We start from the raw sequence: 13,807 nt of genomic DNA, 5'->3' as shown, positions 1-13,807 counted from the left end.
GGTCATAAACTACTACAAGACCGTTTCAGGCTGGACATAAGGAAGAATTTCTTTACTGTCCGAGCCCCCAAGGTCTGGAACAGCCTGCCACCGGAGGTGGTTCAAGCGCCTACATTGAACACCTTCAAGAGTAAACTGGATGCTTATCTTGCTGGGATCCTATAACCCCAGCTGACTTCCTGCCCTTTGAGCAGGGGGCTGGACTCGATGATCTTCCGAGGTCCCTTCCAGCCCTAATGTCTATGAAATCTATGAAATAATGCAATAATAGCACCATATATTCTCCCACTGCGCAGCTGATCCTGGGAAGACTACTCTGTGCCCCAAGGGCTTGAAAATAGATTCACCTCAATGTTGTCTCTAAGCTAAGATTTTCCTCCACTCCCAAGTTATCCCTTCTCCCCAGACATCTCCTCTAAATGCTGCCAAGGGGCTCTGGCACCCCACAATTCTTAATGTGAGGCTTGCATATCCACAGAGCCTCTGCAGTTGATGCTAAAGTGCTAGACCCAGCACCCTACATTAGCTGTACTTAAGCCTTGATCCAGCCTGGAGCTTCCCATGAATTATCACTGGATGAGAGCAGTGAGTTCACAAGGGAAAGGGTATGGGAGTGCATGTATCCTGGCTGGCAGTACCTGGTTGAGTCCTGGGGATATCGGGGAGCCCAGACTGAAAAATGGATCTCCATACCTAGAGCTGTGTTACTTTGTGGAACACACAGGACTAGAGACACCTGCAGCAACTGATGCTTAAAGCCATTTATGGCATGCCTTTTATTGAAGAGAAGAGCATGGTGCAGAATTTTACCAATGCATTGCAAGGAAAGGTTTTCACACTAGAAATGAAGAGGCAAAAGAAGAGACTGGCACCTGGGAACTTTCCCTTCAGGAGGGCACCAGTTTCAACCCAGCTACAGGAAGGGTCTGGCTACCTTCTAAGAGTTGGGTAATGGGGTACACGGTCTTCCTCTCTGTGAGGCTGGGTGGAATTTAGCCCTATAGAGAGGAGAAATCAGTTGTTTCAAGACCCTCTGGGAATGGGGTGTTGGGTACTTTCCCTCAAGGGGGAGGGGAAGGGAAGGGAATACAGACTAGTTCAGGTTATCCCCATCCTGTTGAGATGTAATGATGGCAAGTGTCAGGGGGCATCTCAAAATCCTCGAGATAGAGTTGAAAGCCCCGGCTACGAGAGGAATGTCCCAGGGCAGTGAATGCAGTGGAGCAGCGGAGCAGCTTATAGCCTCTGATATCCCCTGAGCTACTTTGTAGCTGCAGCAAAGGAGAAAAAAGTGTTTTCCTCTCTCTTTCTGGCACCCTTCATGTAATTGAAGCCTGCTGTCTTAAGCACCTTTTCTGCAAGCTGAACGTGCCCGTTCCTTCAGCCTCTCTTCCTAAGACTTGCCTTTCAAGCCCTTTAACTTTCTTATCACCCATGTCTGGACCCCCTCTCACTTCTCCATGTCCTTTTTAAAATAGTTAAATATGCGAGTTGACTGCCAGTTTTCTGTCAGAATTGGCCTTCGAAAGCCCATCTATTTGACATCTGTCCAGGCATGAGAGCAAATGGAAACACGAAAATGCAGTGGCTGTTTGCACTCACATACAGCACTTAGTAGTATCAGGATCAAGCCTGGAAAACCGTGGGTTCATCTCATGCCTTCCCTTTTGGGTGTAACAGGTCAGGCTGCTAAATGACGTTGTGCCATGCTTGGAAGCCAGTATTTCAGTACCAAGCTCAGCATAGCAGGAGGGGAACTGCACTGTAGGAAGCAGGATCGGGGCAGAGAGTTACCATGAAAAAAGACTTGTCTCTTTCGTCCCCCTTACAGATCATCAAAGTAGACTTGAATGAGTAATATAAGCTCTCACACTGATCCTCATTGGCCATCTTCAAATCTACCTCCTGAAGCCAGCAGGGTAGCCAGAGCATGTGTACTCCAGTCATGCCCCAGCCAGCCTCCCCTGGGGCCACGCTGTATTTGGTCCCTGGTTTCAGCACATCATTATCTCGGGGCAGAGGCATCAGCTTCACAGTCTTGGTTATATTAGCTTTGTTTGCCAGCTTCCAATAGGAGGGAAAAGGGAAGAGAAAGGAGACATATCATGTCCTCTCATTGGTGGTAATTGCAGCTATTAGGCGACCAATGGAGATATTTTGTCCTTTGCTGGCTCATTCTCTCCAAAACTTTCAAAGTTTCTTCAAGTTTATTAATGGACCTTGGCAAGAGGGGCCACAAAAGTCTCTGTGTAGCTAAAGGGGATAGCTAGACACAGGGGAGAAGGACTTGAATACAGTCACCCTCAGAGAGCCACTAAAAGAGCCAGAACTGGGGCCCAGGTGTTCTGGTGCCCAAATCCCTCTGCCTGGTATAGAGGCAGGTCTACCCAGCAATTTTAACATATCCGCACTGGGGCAGTTCTGAGCACACGCACCCACACACTCCAGCTGGCACACACCAAACCCCCAAATCCACAGGAAGTGCTCACAGCACAAGCAGACATACCCAACTCCCCAGGCCTCACTCCCCTTTCCAGAGTCAGGAATAAAGCAAGGTGCCCTCACTATCCCTTTTCTTGTTAGAGATGGGGAGAACACCTACAGGGGTCCTGGCTTCCAGGGTCCCACTCTAACCCACTACTATTACTCACTCCCCTTTGAACACAAGTCACAGCTCCCAGGGGCAGGTGTCTTAGCCCCCAAACCCCAACCCTTTGCTAGCATTAGGGAGGGAGCTCCATGGCTGCTGTGTGCAGAGGAGCTCAGCCCTTCCCCAGCACCCTGTCATTATGGACGGTACCTGGAGCAGCATGATGTCATTTTCAAGGGTTTCCCTATTGAATTTCTTGTGACAAATCTTGCTTAGCACTGCAATTTCCTGCCTATTCTTCTCACTCTTGCTGAGGTCGTGGGCTCCAAGGATGACCCGTGCACCGTTTCCCCTTTCTGCTCTGAAATGATAAAATTCTGAGTTGAAGAAGAATACTTAATCCCAAGGGTTATATATAGAGGTTTCTGGCTGTGTTCCTGACTGCTCCCCAGTTCTGTAGTGCTGCTAACTCCTGACATTTTATCACAATTCTCCTGATATTCCACTTCTTTCTACAAAACCCCAGCCCCTGGCAGCATGGAATTACACAAGATTTTCCACTTCCACTTTCCTTTTACCAATATTTTTGGAGAGAAGAGCTGGGTTCAGAGTCAAAGCTCAGCAAGAGAACATACAGTGGCCATGAATAAACTGACCCAGGTGTTTGGGACTGAAGTAACTTTCAGAGAGAGCTTGAGCAGTTTGGAAAAGGGGTGGAAGATGTTCTGGCTGACCTGGGGGATCCCTTCCAGGCCTGTGTTTTATACTTAAAGCTGAAACACTCCAAGTTTCTAATAAAACAGAGGCTAGACACTGACTAGGGAGAAAAGAGGCCTCTTGCAGGAAGAGGATGGTCCTTGCATCCTCCCTTCTCCAGGAGAGGCAGATTCTCTCTCCTTCACATTATTCCAAGTCTTAGTCATCCTCCCAGTCTCTTCCTCCACCACCTTTCCATGTCCACCAACTGACTTGGAGCCCAGTTCTCCTTCACCCTTAGTATAATTTCAGCTTCTAATGCACTTGAGCACTTGTGGACCTCTCCCCTGACAGGCTAGAGCACAACAGTGTGTGGCTCTGACACCAGAAAAGGCCTTTGAAGATTTAGGTTCAAGCCCTGGCTCTGCCATGGGCTCCCTGAGTGACCTCCAGGCACCTACTGAACTTGCCAGGACACAGTGACAGGGCCAACGGCCCAAAAGGCAAAGTTAAGTGAGCCACATTTAGCTCAAACTGAGCACAAGAGGAGGAGCCCTGCTCTATGAGCCTGAGGAAGAAGAGGCCAAGTGAAGCTCTGAGGGCAATCTCCCCAACTGAATCATCTCATCCCTCAAGGCTGTTGCAGGTGAGAGAGCAGGGTGATCCCCCAGGCATACAGCATGGGGCAAGAAGGTCACAAGGGGCCACTCAGGGGTGTCACAGTGAGCCTTGAAGGTCATGTCTGGTTACAGGACCCCTGATGTTACTCAGAGTCAGCACAGCATTGGGATGGGTGGAGGCCCCCTTCTCCGTTCTGGGCAGGGAAGAGATCTGTCTCCCTCACATATCCCAGGGGTCAGAAATTATCCTGCCTAGGGCAGTGCTTTCCCAACAGGCCACCGTGACCAGGAAAGTCATGGGAAGGTCAGTCTGTCCCCTAACAGCCACGTGTCCACACCTGCCCAGGTGGCCCCTCTGGATCTAATACAGAGGTCATGGATGAAGGAAGGAGGTGACATTGGAGCCAAGTATGTGCAGAGTGTGACTGCTCTGCAGTGCTCTCAGTGCCAAGCAGGGGAACTGCCGGGCTCATTGCCCAACCCTGACTCAGAGCTGGAAGGACCCTGGCTTTACAGATAGGTCCAGCTGCTGCCTGGGAGTACAGAAAGAATCTCACCCATCAGGGTCACAGTGTGTAGCTCTCAAGACGAAATCCTCTTGCACCAGGAACCTTCCACATGTGAAAGACTTCCCTGGCCTTCCATGTATCTCCACAAAGACCATGTATGGTCTGGAGTGAGGCTTGGCTTCCTGTCCACCAATGATTTCCCCTGGGAATTCACCACCCCAGGCAGACACAAAGTCAGGAAATAGAAGTCCACAATCTCCTACCTCCCTAAATATCTCTGACCACAGCTCTGACTAGTCAGACCTCCTTGTCCCCGGCAACAGCCCCAAATCCTGCCCCTGAGCTGAGCCCCTGGAAATGTTCCTCTTGGTACCCTCAACCTGAGAAATGCATGCCCACCCACACACCTCTCATCTCTTATGAGCTCTGAGTCCCGGGGACCAGATTTACATTTAAATCTACCTCCCTGTCCAGCTCCTTGAAGGGTCTGGGGTCAACTACCTGTGAGGCTGGGGGAAAAAACTCTCTCCCTTCCCTGCACTCACCAGCCAGAGCCTCACTGGGCAGGAGCGAGCTCACAAGAAGCACGAGCAGAAGCATCACCGCAGCCTGACTTGAGCAGTAAACAATGTTTCTCCTTTGTGAGTTTTTACAGAGAGCAGGCTGTGTTGAGACAGGAAACCTCCATAGGGCATCCCCACACACCAGGCCTAGGTACAGCCTTCTCTGTCCTGGAAACCCCACCCTGCAGAGAGCAGGTGTAAAGACCACATCCTCCACTGCCCATACCTGAGTACCCTGCACATCCAGAGCTGAGCTGGGGGGCAAGGGGACTTAGTAGCCAACACAACTCACTCAGCTCTCTCCCCAGCTCAGTGCTAGTGCAGCAGGGACTGTGGTTAACCCAGACTCATCTCAGTATCTAGTGAGAACTGGGGCCACACACTGGAGCTCAGACGTCACCGTCTCAAGGCATCTGTGACAGCAGGATTTTCAGAAATGGCCTGTTGAAGACCAAAGGACAGTGTGTCCAGTTCCTTCCACCTCAAGCCAGCTGGTCTGACTGCCCTGGGCCTGAAGTCCTCACTTGTGTGAATTGGAGTCAGCTTGGTTAGATCCCCCTTGGTGCAAATCACATGTTGCTCTCTGGGACTCCAGGACAATCTACAACAGCTGAAGATGTGGCCCATATAAGGCAGCTGCCCCATTGAATTTTTGGTACAGGACCTGGGAACATCCAGCTTGCATGTCTACACATACAAGACTGAGACACTTATGCCTGAGCCAGTGACCTCAAGATAGGGCTCCATGAAGGCATGGGCAGAGGACACACAAAACTGGTGTAATCAGCACCATGCAAGTGTGACTAGCTTGGACACCCTCCTCATCTGTGAAGAGCTGACTGACTTACTAACAGTAGGGCCTCAGCTCCCTCTCCCCCACTTGGGGCTATAGGCAAGAGCTGTGGTTAAACCGACCCTCTGAGCCTGAGTGAGAACACAGCTCTTAGTTCTTTCTCAACAGACCGCCTGGGTGACTGTGGACAGCACTTTGCTTAGAGACACTGGAAACTTGAAGATGAAGATTGTGATGGGAAAGGTCGTGTGGTTTGAGCTGTAGCTTGTAGATCTTGTGGGGAACAACTGGGTAGAGGGTCGGGGGAGCTCAGTGTGAGCATATCTTAGTGTCAAATAATTCATAGAATCACAGAAAATGATGGTTGGAAGAGACCTCAGGAGGTCACATCTCGTCCCACCCCACACACACAACAGGATCTTATAGATCATCCCAGCCAAAGCTTTGTCTAGACGGCTTTTAAAAACCTCCAAGGATGGGGATTCCACCACCTCTCCTGGTAACCTGTTCCAGGGTTTTACTGCCCTCCTAGTGAGAGAATTTTTCCTAATATTTAACCTAAACTTCCCCATAGTAACAGCAGTAATTGCTGTAAACAGTCTTATAAGCAGTTCCCTGTGGGGAGAGATGGCAGTCTGGGCCTGATCCCAGTGCCCAGAGATCAGTTCCCCATGACCTTGTATTTCACTATATCAGGTAGGTGGTGTCCCCAGGTTAATACTATTGTTTTGTATGTGTGTTGTTGCAAGTGTGGCTGACTGGGGCCCAAGGAGAATAAGTGAGGCTAGTAACACTGGTTGTCTGAAGCCAAGCAGAGCGGCTGTGCTGTTCAGGATGTTGGCACTCTGACAACCTCCTCTTTAAAAAAGACCTCACACCCACACCCACTTCCTCCCCAGGCAGAGGTGCTACAGATCACCAAGGGGAAGGAAGAGCCAGGGTCTCAAAGCCAGGGCCTTGCCCTCGTGAGGACATGCCAAGGTTGGTTTCAGGAAGGTCCTCTCAGGACAGGGAGACCAGACAAGGCTGCTGCTTGGGGAATCCCAAGAAAGAACTTCCCACCCCAAGTCTCCCAGGAACAAGCACTGATCCCGTGACAAAGATCTCCACTGCCATTTTGTCTCTGAAAAACACTTTGGTGTCAGGGAGCCTATACCTCATTCTCCTCCTCAGAGCCAGACCAGGCCCCCTGCTTGGGTCCAGTGTCCAGCCAGCTCCCCACAGTTGGGAAGGCCAAACAGATGTTGCTTACTTCCTCAGTCCTGTGAGCTGTTGAGCACCTGTGTGAGATTGGGGTTGGTCACCCTCCCTGCATGGCATGTGGAGTTGGATCTCACTGACCTCCGGGACTTGGGGCAAAAACACATACACCTATGTGGGCCTGAGCCCACTAATGATAGGCCCTGTGTCACCTCTTGTCCTAAGCAAAGACTAAATGGGCTTAATGGGAGAGCCCAAGCACTCAGGGTGATGGCACCAGAGGGACTGATGGTATCTGTGAGACAAATGCAGACCCAGACACAAATAATCACGTCTTCTCCTGACCAACTCCATGCTATATGCAGGGAGCTTGGCCCCCTGAAGGAAAATACAGCCACCCCAGAGATAATACAGGCAGAAAAACATGAATCCCTGAACATTGTGGGTTTTGCCCTTCTAAGAGGCCCTCCACTCTCAAGTTATCCCGTGTCCCGAAACATCTCCTCTATGCATTGCCCAGTGACTCAGGTGCCACACAATTCTTAATGTGAGGCTTGCATATCCACAGAATTACTGCAGCGGGTGCTGCAATTCTAGACCCAAGACCCTACAATGGCTGGACCTTAGTCCTGATCCAAGCTGGGGCTTCCTGTGAATTATCACTGGATGAGACCAGTGAATGGGCAAGGAAAAGGGTATGGGAGCGTCTGTATCCTGGATGGCAGTACCTGGTCAGATCCTGAGGATGTCAGGGAGCCCAGAATGAGAAATGGATTTCCATACCTAAAACCATGGTACTGGACTCAAGGCAACTGCTTGGCACAGGACTCAAGGCAACTGCTGCTTAAACCCATTTATTGCAGAGAAGAGCATGTTGCAGGATTTCACCAATGCAAGCCAGAGAAAGGTTTCACACTGGAAATGAAGAGGCAAAAGAGAAGAGAATGGCACCTAGGACCTTTCCTCTCTGGAGGGCACCAGCTTCAATCTAGGAGAAGGTCTGGCTAGCTCAGGAGAGCTGGGTAATGGGGGACGGGGTCTTCCTCTCTGTGTAGCTGCCTGGAATATAGCCCTAGAGGGAGGAGACATTGGTTGTACAGAACCCTCAGGGAAAGGGATGTTGAGTCCTTCCCATCAAGGGGGAAGGGAAGAGAATAGAGACTAGGTCAGGGTATCCCCATCCTGTTGAGATGTAACAATGGCAAGTATCAGGGAACATCTCAAAATCCTCAGGACAGAGTTGAGACCCCCCCAGCTCTGAGAGGAATATCCCAGGCCACTGAGGGCAGTAGAGCAGCTTACAGCCAGCCTCCCTCTGTTATCTCCCCTGAATTATTCCTCACCCATGTTCCTCATTATCCAAGGGATGTAGGCTGAGACACAAGTATAGATAGTAGTAGGAATGCCACAGACATTTCCATGGGACACGATAGCCTGGACTATTCTGTTGCACACCAGAGACCCCCTGGAATCCCCCTAGAAAAAGTAGAGAAAAGAATCATGGAGTTGTAAAATCCTAGAGACGTTGGGCTGGACAGGACCTCCAGAGGTCACCTAGTCCAACTCCTGCCTGAGGCAGGTTCATCCCTCTCCAAACCATCCTAAGTGTATCCACTGTCTAACCTCTTAGCACAACAGTACAAGGCATAACACCTGACTCAACACAAGACATAACACCCGAACCTGCTACAGGTAATGCAAGGGGACCATAGTGGCCAAGGTCCTGCTACTGTTAAAAAGTGCTTGAGAGATCCCAGGTAGAGGGCCATGCCCCTACTACAGAGGAAGGAAAAAACCACCCCCAGTCCACGCCAATCTGACCACGGGGTAAAATTCCTTTCTGAGCCCAGATATGACAATCAGGTTGACCAGGAGCAAAGGGGAAGATCCCCTAGCCAGGAACCTCTGGGTTCAAGTCCCAGCAGGAGCATTGGCACAGCCCAGTCAAAGTCCCCAGCCTTGGCTGCAGCCAACAACCAATGCCTTAGTACTTCAGTACTGTGTTCAGCATAGCATAAGGGAGAGCTGCACTCTAGGAAGCAGGGTTGGTGCTGAAAGAGTTACCTGGAAAGGTGACTCCTCGTTTCTGCTGTCCCCCATACAGATCATCAAAGTGGAGTGGAAAAAGGGATTTAAGCTCTTACACTGCTACTTGTTGGCCATCTGCAACTCCACCTCTCGGAGCACCTTGGTTTTCTGGGACCTGTGTACTCCAGTCAATCCCCAGCCGGCCACACTGCATGTGGTGCCTGGTTTCATTACATCCTCAGCTTGGGGCAGACGGATGAGCTTCACGGCCCTTGTTATTTTAGCTCTGCATGCCAGCATCCATAAAGAGAACAGAGGGACCAATTACCACCCATCATGCCCTCTGATGGGTGGTAATTGCAGCTAGAAAGAAACTGATGGAGAGACTTTGTCCTTTGCTGGCACACTCTCTCCAGAGCTTTCAGCGGCTTATTAATGGACCTTGGAAAGTCCCTGTGTAATTAAGGGAGATAGTAAGGCATAGCTGGGGAAGAACTTGCACACAGTCACCCACAGGGAGCCAGTAACAGACCTGGGACTGGAGCCCAGGTGTTCTGGTGCCTAGCTCCCTCTGCCTGGTATAAAGGCCAGTCTGCCCTGCCCATTTGACATATCCTCACTGGGATGCTTCTGAGCATGTGTCGCAGGGCAATAAGGTGCCTGCTGCTTTAAGAGCAAAAACTGCCTAGGGAGAGGACCCTAGGAGCCAGACAGAAACCCCACAGGTGTAGGTTACTGTGGCAGCAGGCTAAGGAGGGAATTGGTTTGAACCTGCACCCAGTCAGCTGACTGGAAGCAGGCAAGGCCTTGGGCACACACAAATCCCAAGGCTGAGAGCAGCAGGGATTAGTTCTCTGGCAGCAGCCGTGGGAAGGAGCCTCCAGAGAAGAATTGCCTAGAGGTGCTGCAGCCGCCTGATATGCTGTCTATAGGACTAATGGGTCTCTGGGAGCTCACCAGGTACCCTGGGCTACAAGGCACTTAAGGCTTGGTGGGAAGTTTGACTCCTTTAAAGGGATAGCGTGCACCCTGAACTGGTTGTGTTATGTTATAGCCCAGGGGCTCATATTTTGGTTGTTGTTTATAAACTGGTGGATCAGGCTGAAGCTACTGGGGAGGAGGAGACCTCACTGGGGCCCACAACAGTAAGCAGACGCTGGTGCCAGGGGGTTGAGCTAGACTAAGGCCTCAGAGGGACAATGTTTGAATGTGATCTGTGAGGCTTGGGGCATGGTAAAGGGACTGTCACAGAGCACTTAAGTGCCCTGCTCCTTTAAAAGGCTGAAACTGCTAGGGAGAGAGCCCTAGCAGTGAGTGGGGAGTCCCAGCTGCTGGTTACCAGGGCTGCCAGAATGAGCTAGTGGCCCATACCTGCCAGCAGTCAGCTGACCGGAAGGGGCAGGGCCTGGCTCACATATAAACCCCAGGGCTGAGACCAGGAACACAGTTCCTGGTAGCAGCCAGAGGGAAAGAAGCCTCCAGGGAGGAAGTGCCCAGTGATGCTGCGACTGCCTGGTATGCTGCACCTACAGCTAAGGGGGCTCCATGAGCTCTACAGGTACCCTTGCCTACTAGACACTTAGTGCCAGGGATGAAACCTGATCCTTCTAAAGGGTCAGAACACACCCTGATCTTTTGTATTATGTTATAGCCAAGGGGCTTGTGTTTTGTCTGCTGTTGTATAAGACCAGTGGTTTGGGTGAGGCTATTTAGGGAAGGAGGCGGCCTCATTGGTGACCAACTGCAGCATGGAGACCCTGGTGCCAGAGAGGGCGCTGCATTTGGGGCGCACAGGCCCCGGCGCCAGAGAGGGCGCAGAGACAGGGCCACGGAGAGCCCAGAGGACAAGGGGGTGCCAAATTACAGCAAGGCCTAAACTGAACAACATCAATGCCATCTGCGAGGCTTGGGGCATGGTAAAGGGGTGGTTGGAGCCATGCATATAGCGCATAAGGCTGGGGTATCCCAGGACACCTATTTTGAAATGGGACCCATGGGATTCAGGGAAATCCATCAAGACCATGTCCAACAGGACATGAAGGCAGCCTCCCTATATTACTAAATACATCAAGAGGTGGCAGGCAAGAATAGAGGGTGCCCATTGGGCCGAATTGGCATGATCAAGGGGCCTTAAGGGTAACACGGCCATTCTTGAGGACCCCATCCTGTGATGGGGACGGTTTTGAAGCCATGCACCTAGCCCATAAGTCTGAGGGTGTTTTGTGAGGCATCCATTTTGAGCAGGACCCAAAAGGGGTCCAAGAACCCACAGGGTTCAGTGGGGTCCATCAGGACCATGTCCAAACATAAACTCAAGGGCAGCCTCCCTATTTATTATAATTACCAGCAAGACCTGGCAGGCAAGGAAAAGGGTGCCTGTTGGGCAAGATTGGCAGAGTCATGGACCCCCTAGGGGCATCATGGCCATCCCTAGGGACCCCACCCTGTGACAATGTGCATCCACATGCTCCTGCTGGCCCACACCAAATCCTCAAATCCACAGGAAGTGCTGACAAGTACAAGCAGACTGTAATAGGGCTGTTACTATGGGTGCCATGGAGCCTAAGCAGTTGCAGACTGTGGAAGCACCTCCTTCCAGGTCTGCGGTGGGCATGAGGACTCGCCAAAGGCTGAGGATCCAGGTCCTGGGATGCAGTGAATCCAGGTCCTGGGATACAGCAAGGGAACTAACACAGGTGTGGGGAATGAGGAAAAGCCTGCCACATGGACCAGCAGTGGGAAGAATGAAAGACCTGAAAGCAGCCTCAAACTGGCTGCCCCAGCAGGAAGCAGGCTGCCTGGAGCCTGGGGTTACCAGGGGTAAAGCAGCTGCTAAGAGGGGTGAGGGCAGGTCTCCTTATCTGCCTGTTTGGCTTGGGTTTTTTGCACAAGCCCACAGGTTCTGCAAAGCCTTTAAAAGATAAGAGGTGACCAGAAGACAAAGCCTGGGAAGACCCACTGGAAGACAGCTAAGTAATAGTTGATTTAACTTTCTTTCCTCATTTTGCTTTTCTGACAAGCTGCAGGTGGCCTCTGGGTGTTATCTACTAGCTCTGCTGCAGCAGAGGTGAAGACCCTGAACAGTGCGTCTTTAGCCAAAGACAGCAGCAAAAGTAAAAGTGGTCAGCTCCACTAGTATGACCAAACATGCCTGACTGATCTGTGTAAGCCACTATGGATAGATTCTGGGCAGATGTACCCAGCTCCCCAGACCTCAACCCTTTCCAGAGTCGGGGATAAATCAAGGGGTGCTCACTACCTCTTCCCCTTCCTACAGATGGGAAGAACACCTACAGGTCCTGACTGCCAGGGTACCTGCTCTAACCCATTACTGGTTCTCGCTCCCCTTCTAGAGCAGGTACAGCAAACGCAAGTCACAGCTCCCAGGGGCAGGTGCTTTAGCCACCAGACTCTAACCCTTTGCTAGCTTTAGGGAGGGAGTTCCACAGCTGCTGCGTGCAGAGGAGTACAACCCTTCCCCAGCAGTGTCTCTTTATGGACAGTACGTTGAGCAGCATGATGTCACTTTCAGAGATGTTCTTATAGTAGTTCTCATGAGGAAACTTGCATTGCACTACAATTTTCTGCCAGTATTTCTCCCTCTCCCTGAGTGTGAAAAGATCAAGAATATGTACCCAGAGAAGATTTCTGTCCAGAGGAGTCTGCACAGCCACAGTGGCATGGCCACATTCTGGAGGGACCTCCCGATTCACCCCTGGCATAGTCTTATCAGCTTGCCAGGTGAATCAGATTGGGCTAATTAAGCCATGGGGGTTATTTTTGGCTCTGGGTGCCAGGACAGAGAGAAGAAGTAGGGGAAAGAGAATGGGCAGGCAGAGAGGGTAAATGCCCATCTGCCACCCAGGACTAAAGTCCCCAGGAATGGGGCAATAGACCCACAAGGTCTTCAGAGCTCGGAGGAGCTTAAAGCTAAAACTCTCTGTCTCTAAAAATATGGAGGCCAGAGGCTGACTTGAGAGAACAGAGGCCTGTTGCTGGGAGAGGATGGTCCTTGCATGCTCCCTTCTGCAAGAGAAAGAGATTCTCTCTCTCTCTCCCATGTTATTCCAACACTTGGTCATCCTCCCCACCACCCTCCCATGTCACCTAAGTAACTTGGAGGCCAGCTCCCCGTCACCTTCAGTCTAATTTTGGCATCCAAAGCACTTGGAAAACAGATTCTCTCTTCCCTGACAGGCTAGAGCACAAGTGTGTGTGGCCCTGATACCAGAACGGGGCATTGAAGATTCAGGTTCAAGCCCTGGCTCTGCCATAAGCTCCCTGAGTGAGTTACAGGCAGGGGAAGAGACCTCTCTCTCTCTCTCTCTCTCTTTCTCTCTCTCTCTCTCTCTCTCATCCCTGGGGTCAGAATCTGCACTGCCTGGGCAGCCCTTGACCAACACTGGCCTGCCACCAGCAGGAAAGTGAGGAGAGGATCAGTCTGTCCCTGAGCTGCCAAGTGTCCATACTTGCCTACTTGGCCCCTCTGGAGCCCACACAGATGTGGGAGAGAGGAAGAAGGAGACATTGGAGCCAAGTACATGCAGAGTGTGACTGCTTTGCAGTGCTCTCAGTGCCAAGCAGAGGGACAGGGGACTGCTGGACTTATTGCCCAACCCTTATTCAGAGCTGGAAGGACCCTGGCCTTGCAGACTGACATTAGGAAGAACTAATTTATTTATTTAGACCGGACATTAGGAAGAACGTCTTCACAGTTAGAGTGGCCAAGGTCTGGAATGGGCTCCCAAGGGAGGTGGTGCTCTCCCCTACCCTGGGGGTCTTCAAGAGGAGGTTAGATAGGCATCTAG

General features: G+C 51.2%; 1 protein-coding gene across 1 annotated transcript in view; it reads right to left on the bottom strand.

Annotated features, from left to right (window-relative positions):
- Positions 1-9,119: 9,119 nt before the first annotated feature.
- LOC102388234 (mast cell protease 1-like) overlaps positions 9,120-13,807 on the bottom strand; it is a 6,061-nt gene continuing 1,373 nt past the window's right edge. The window contains exon 3 of the mRNA XM_014526686.1: positions 9,120-9,285. Coding sequence (XP_014382172.1) covers positions 9,120-9,285 — 166 coding nt within the window. The remainder of the gene's footprint in view (positions 9,286-13,807) is intronic.

The sequence above is a fragment of the Alligator sinensis genome, unplaced genomic scaffold, assembly GCF_000455745.1.
Source record: "Alligator sinensis unplaced genomic scaffold, ASM45574v1 scaffold1264_2, whole genome shotgun sequence".
NCBI lineage: Eukaryota > Metazoa > Chordata > Crocodylia > Alligatoridae > Alligator > Alligator sinensis.
Note: the sequence above shows the minus strand (reverse complement) of the source record. Positions and strands in the feature narration are given on the sequence as shown.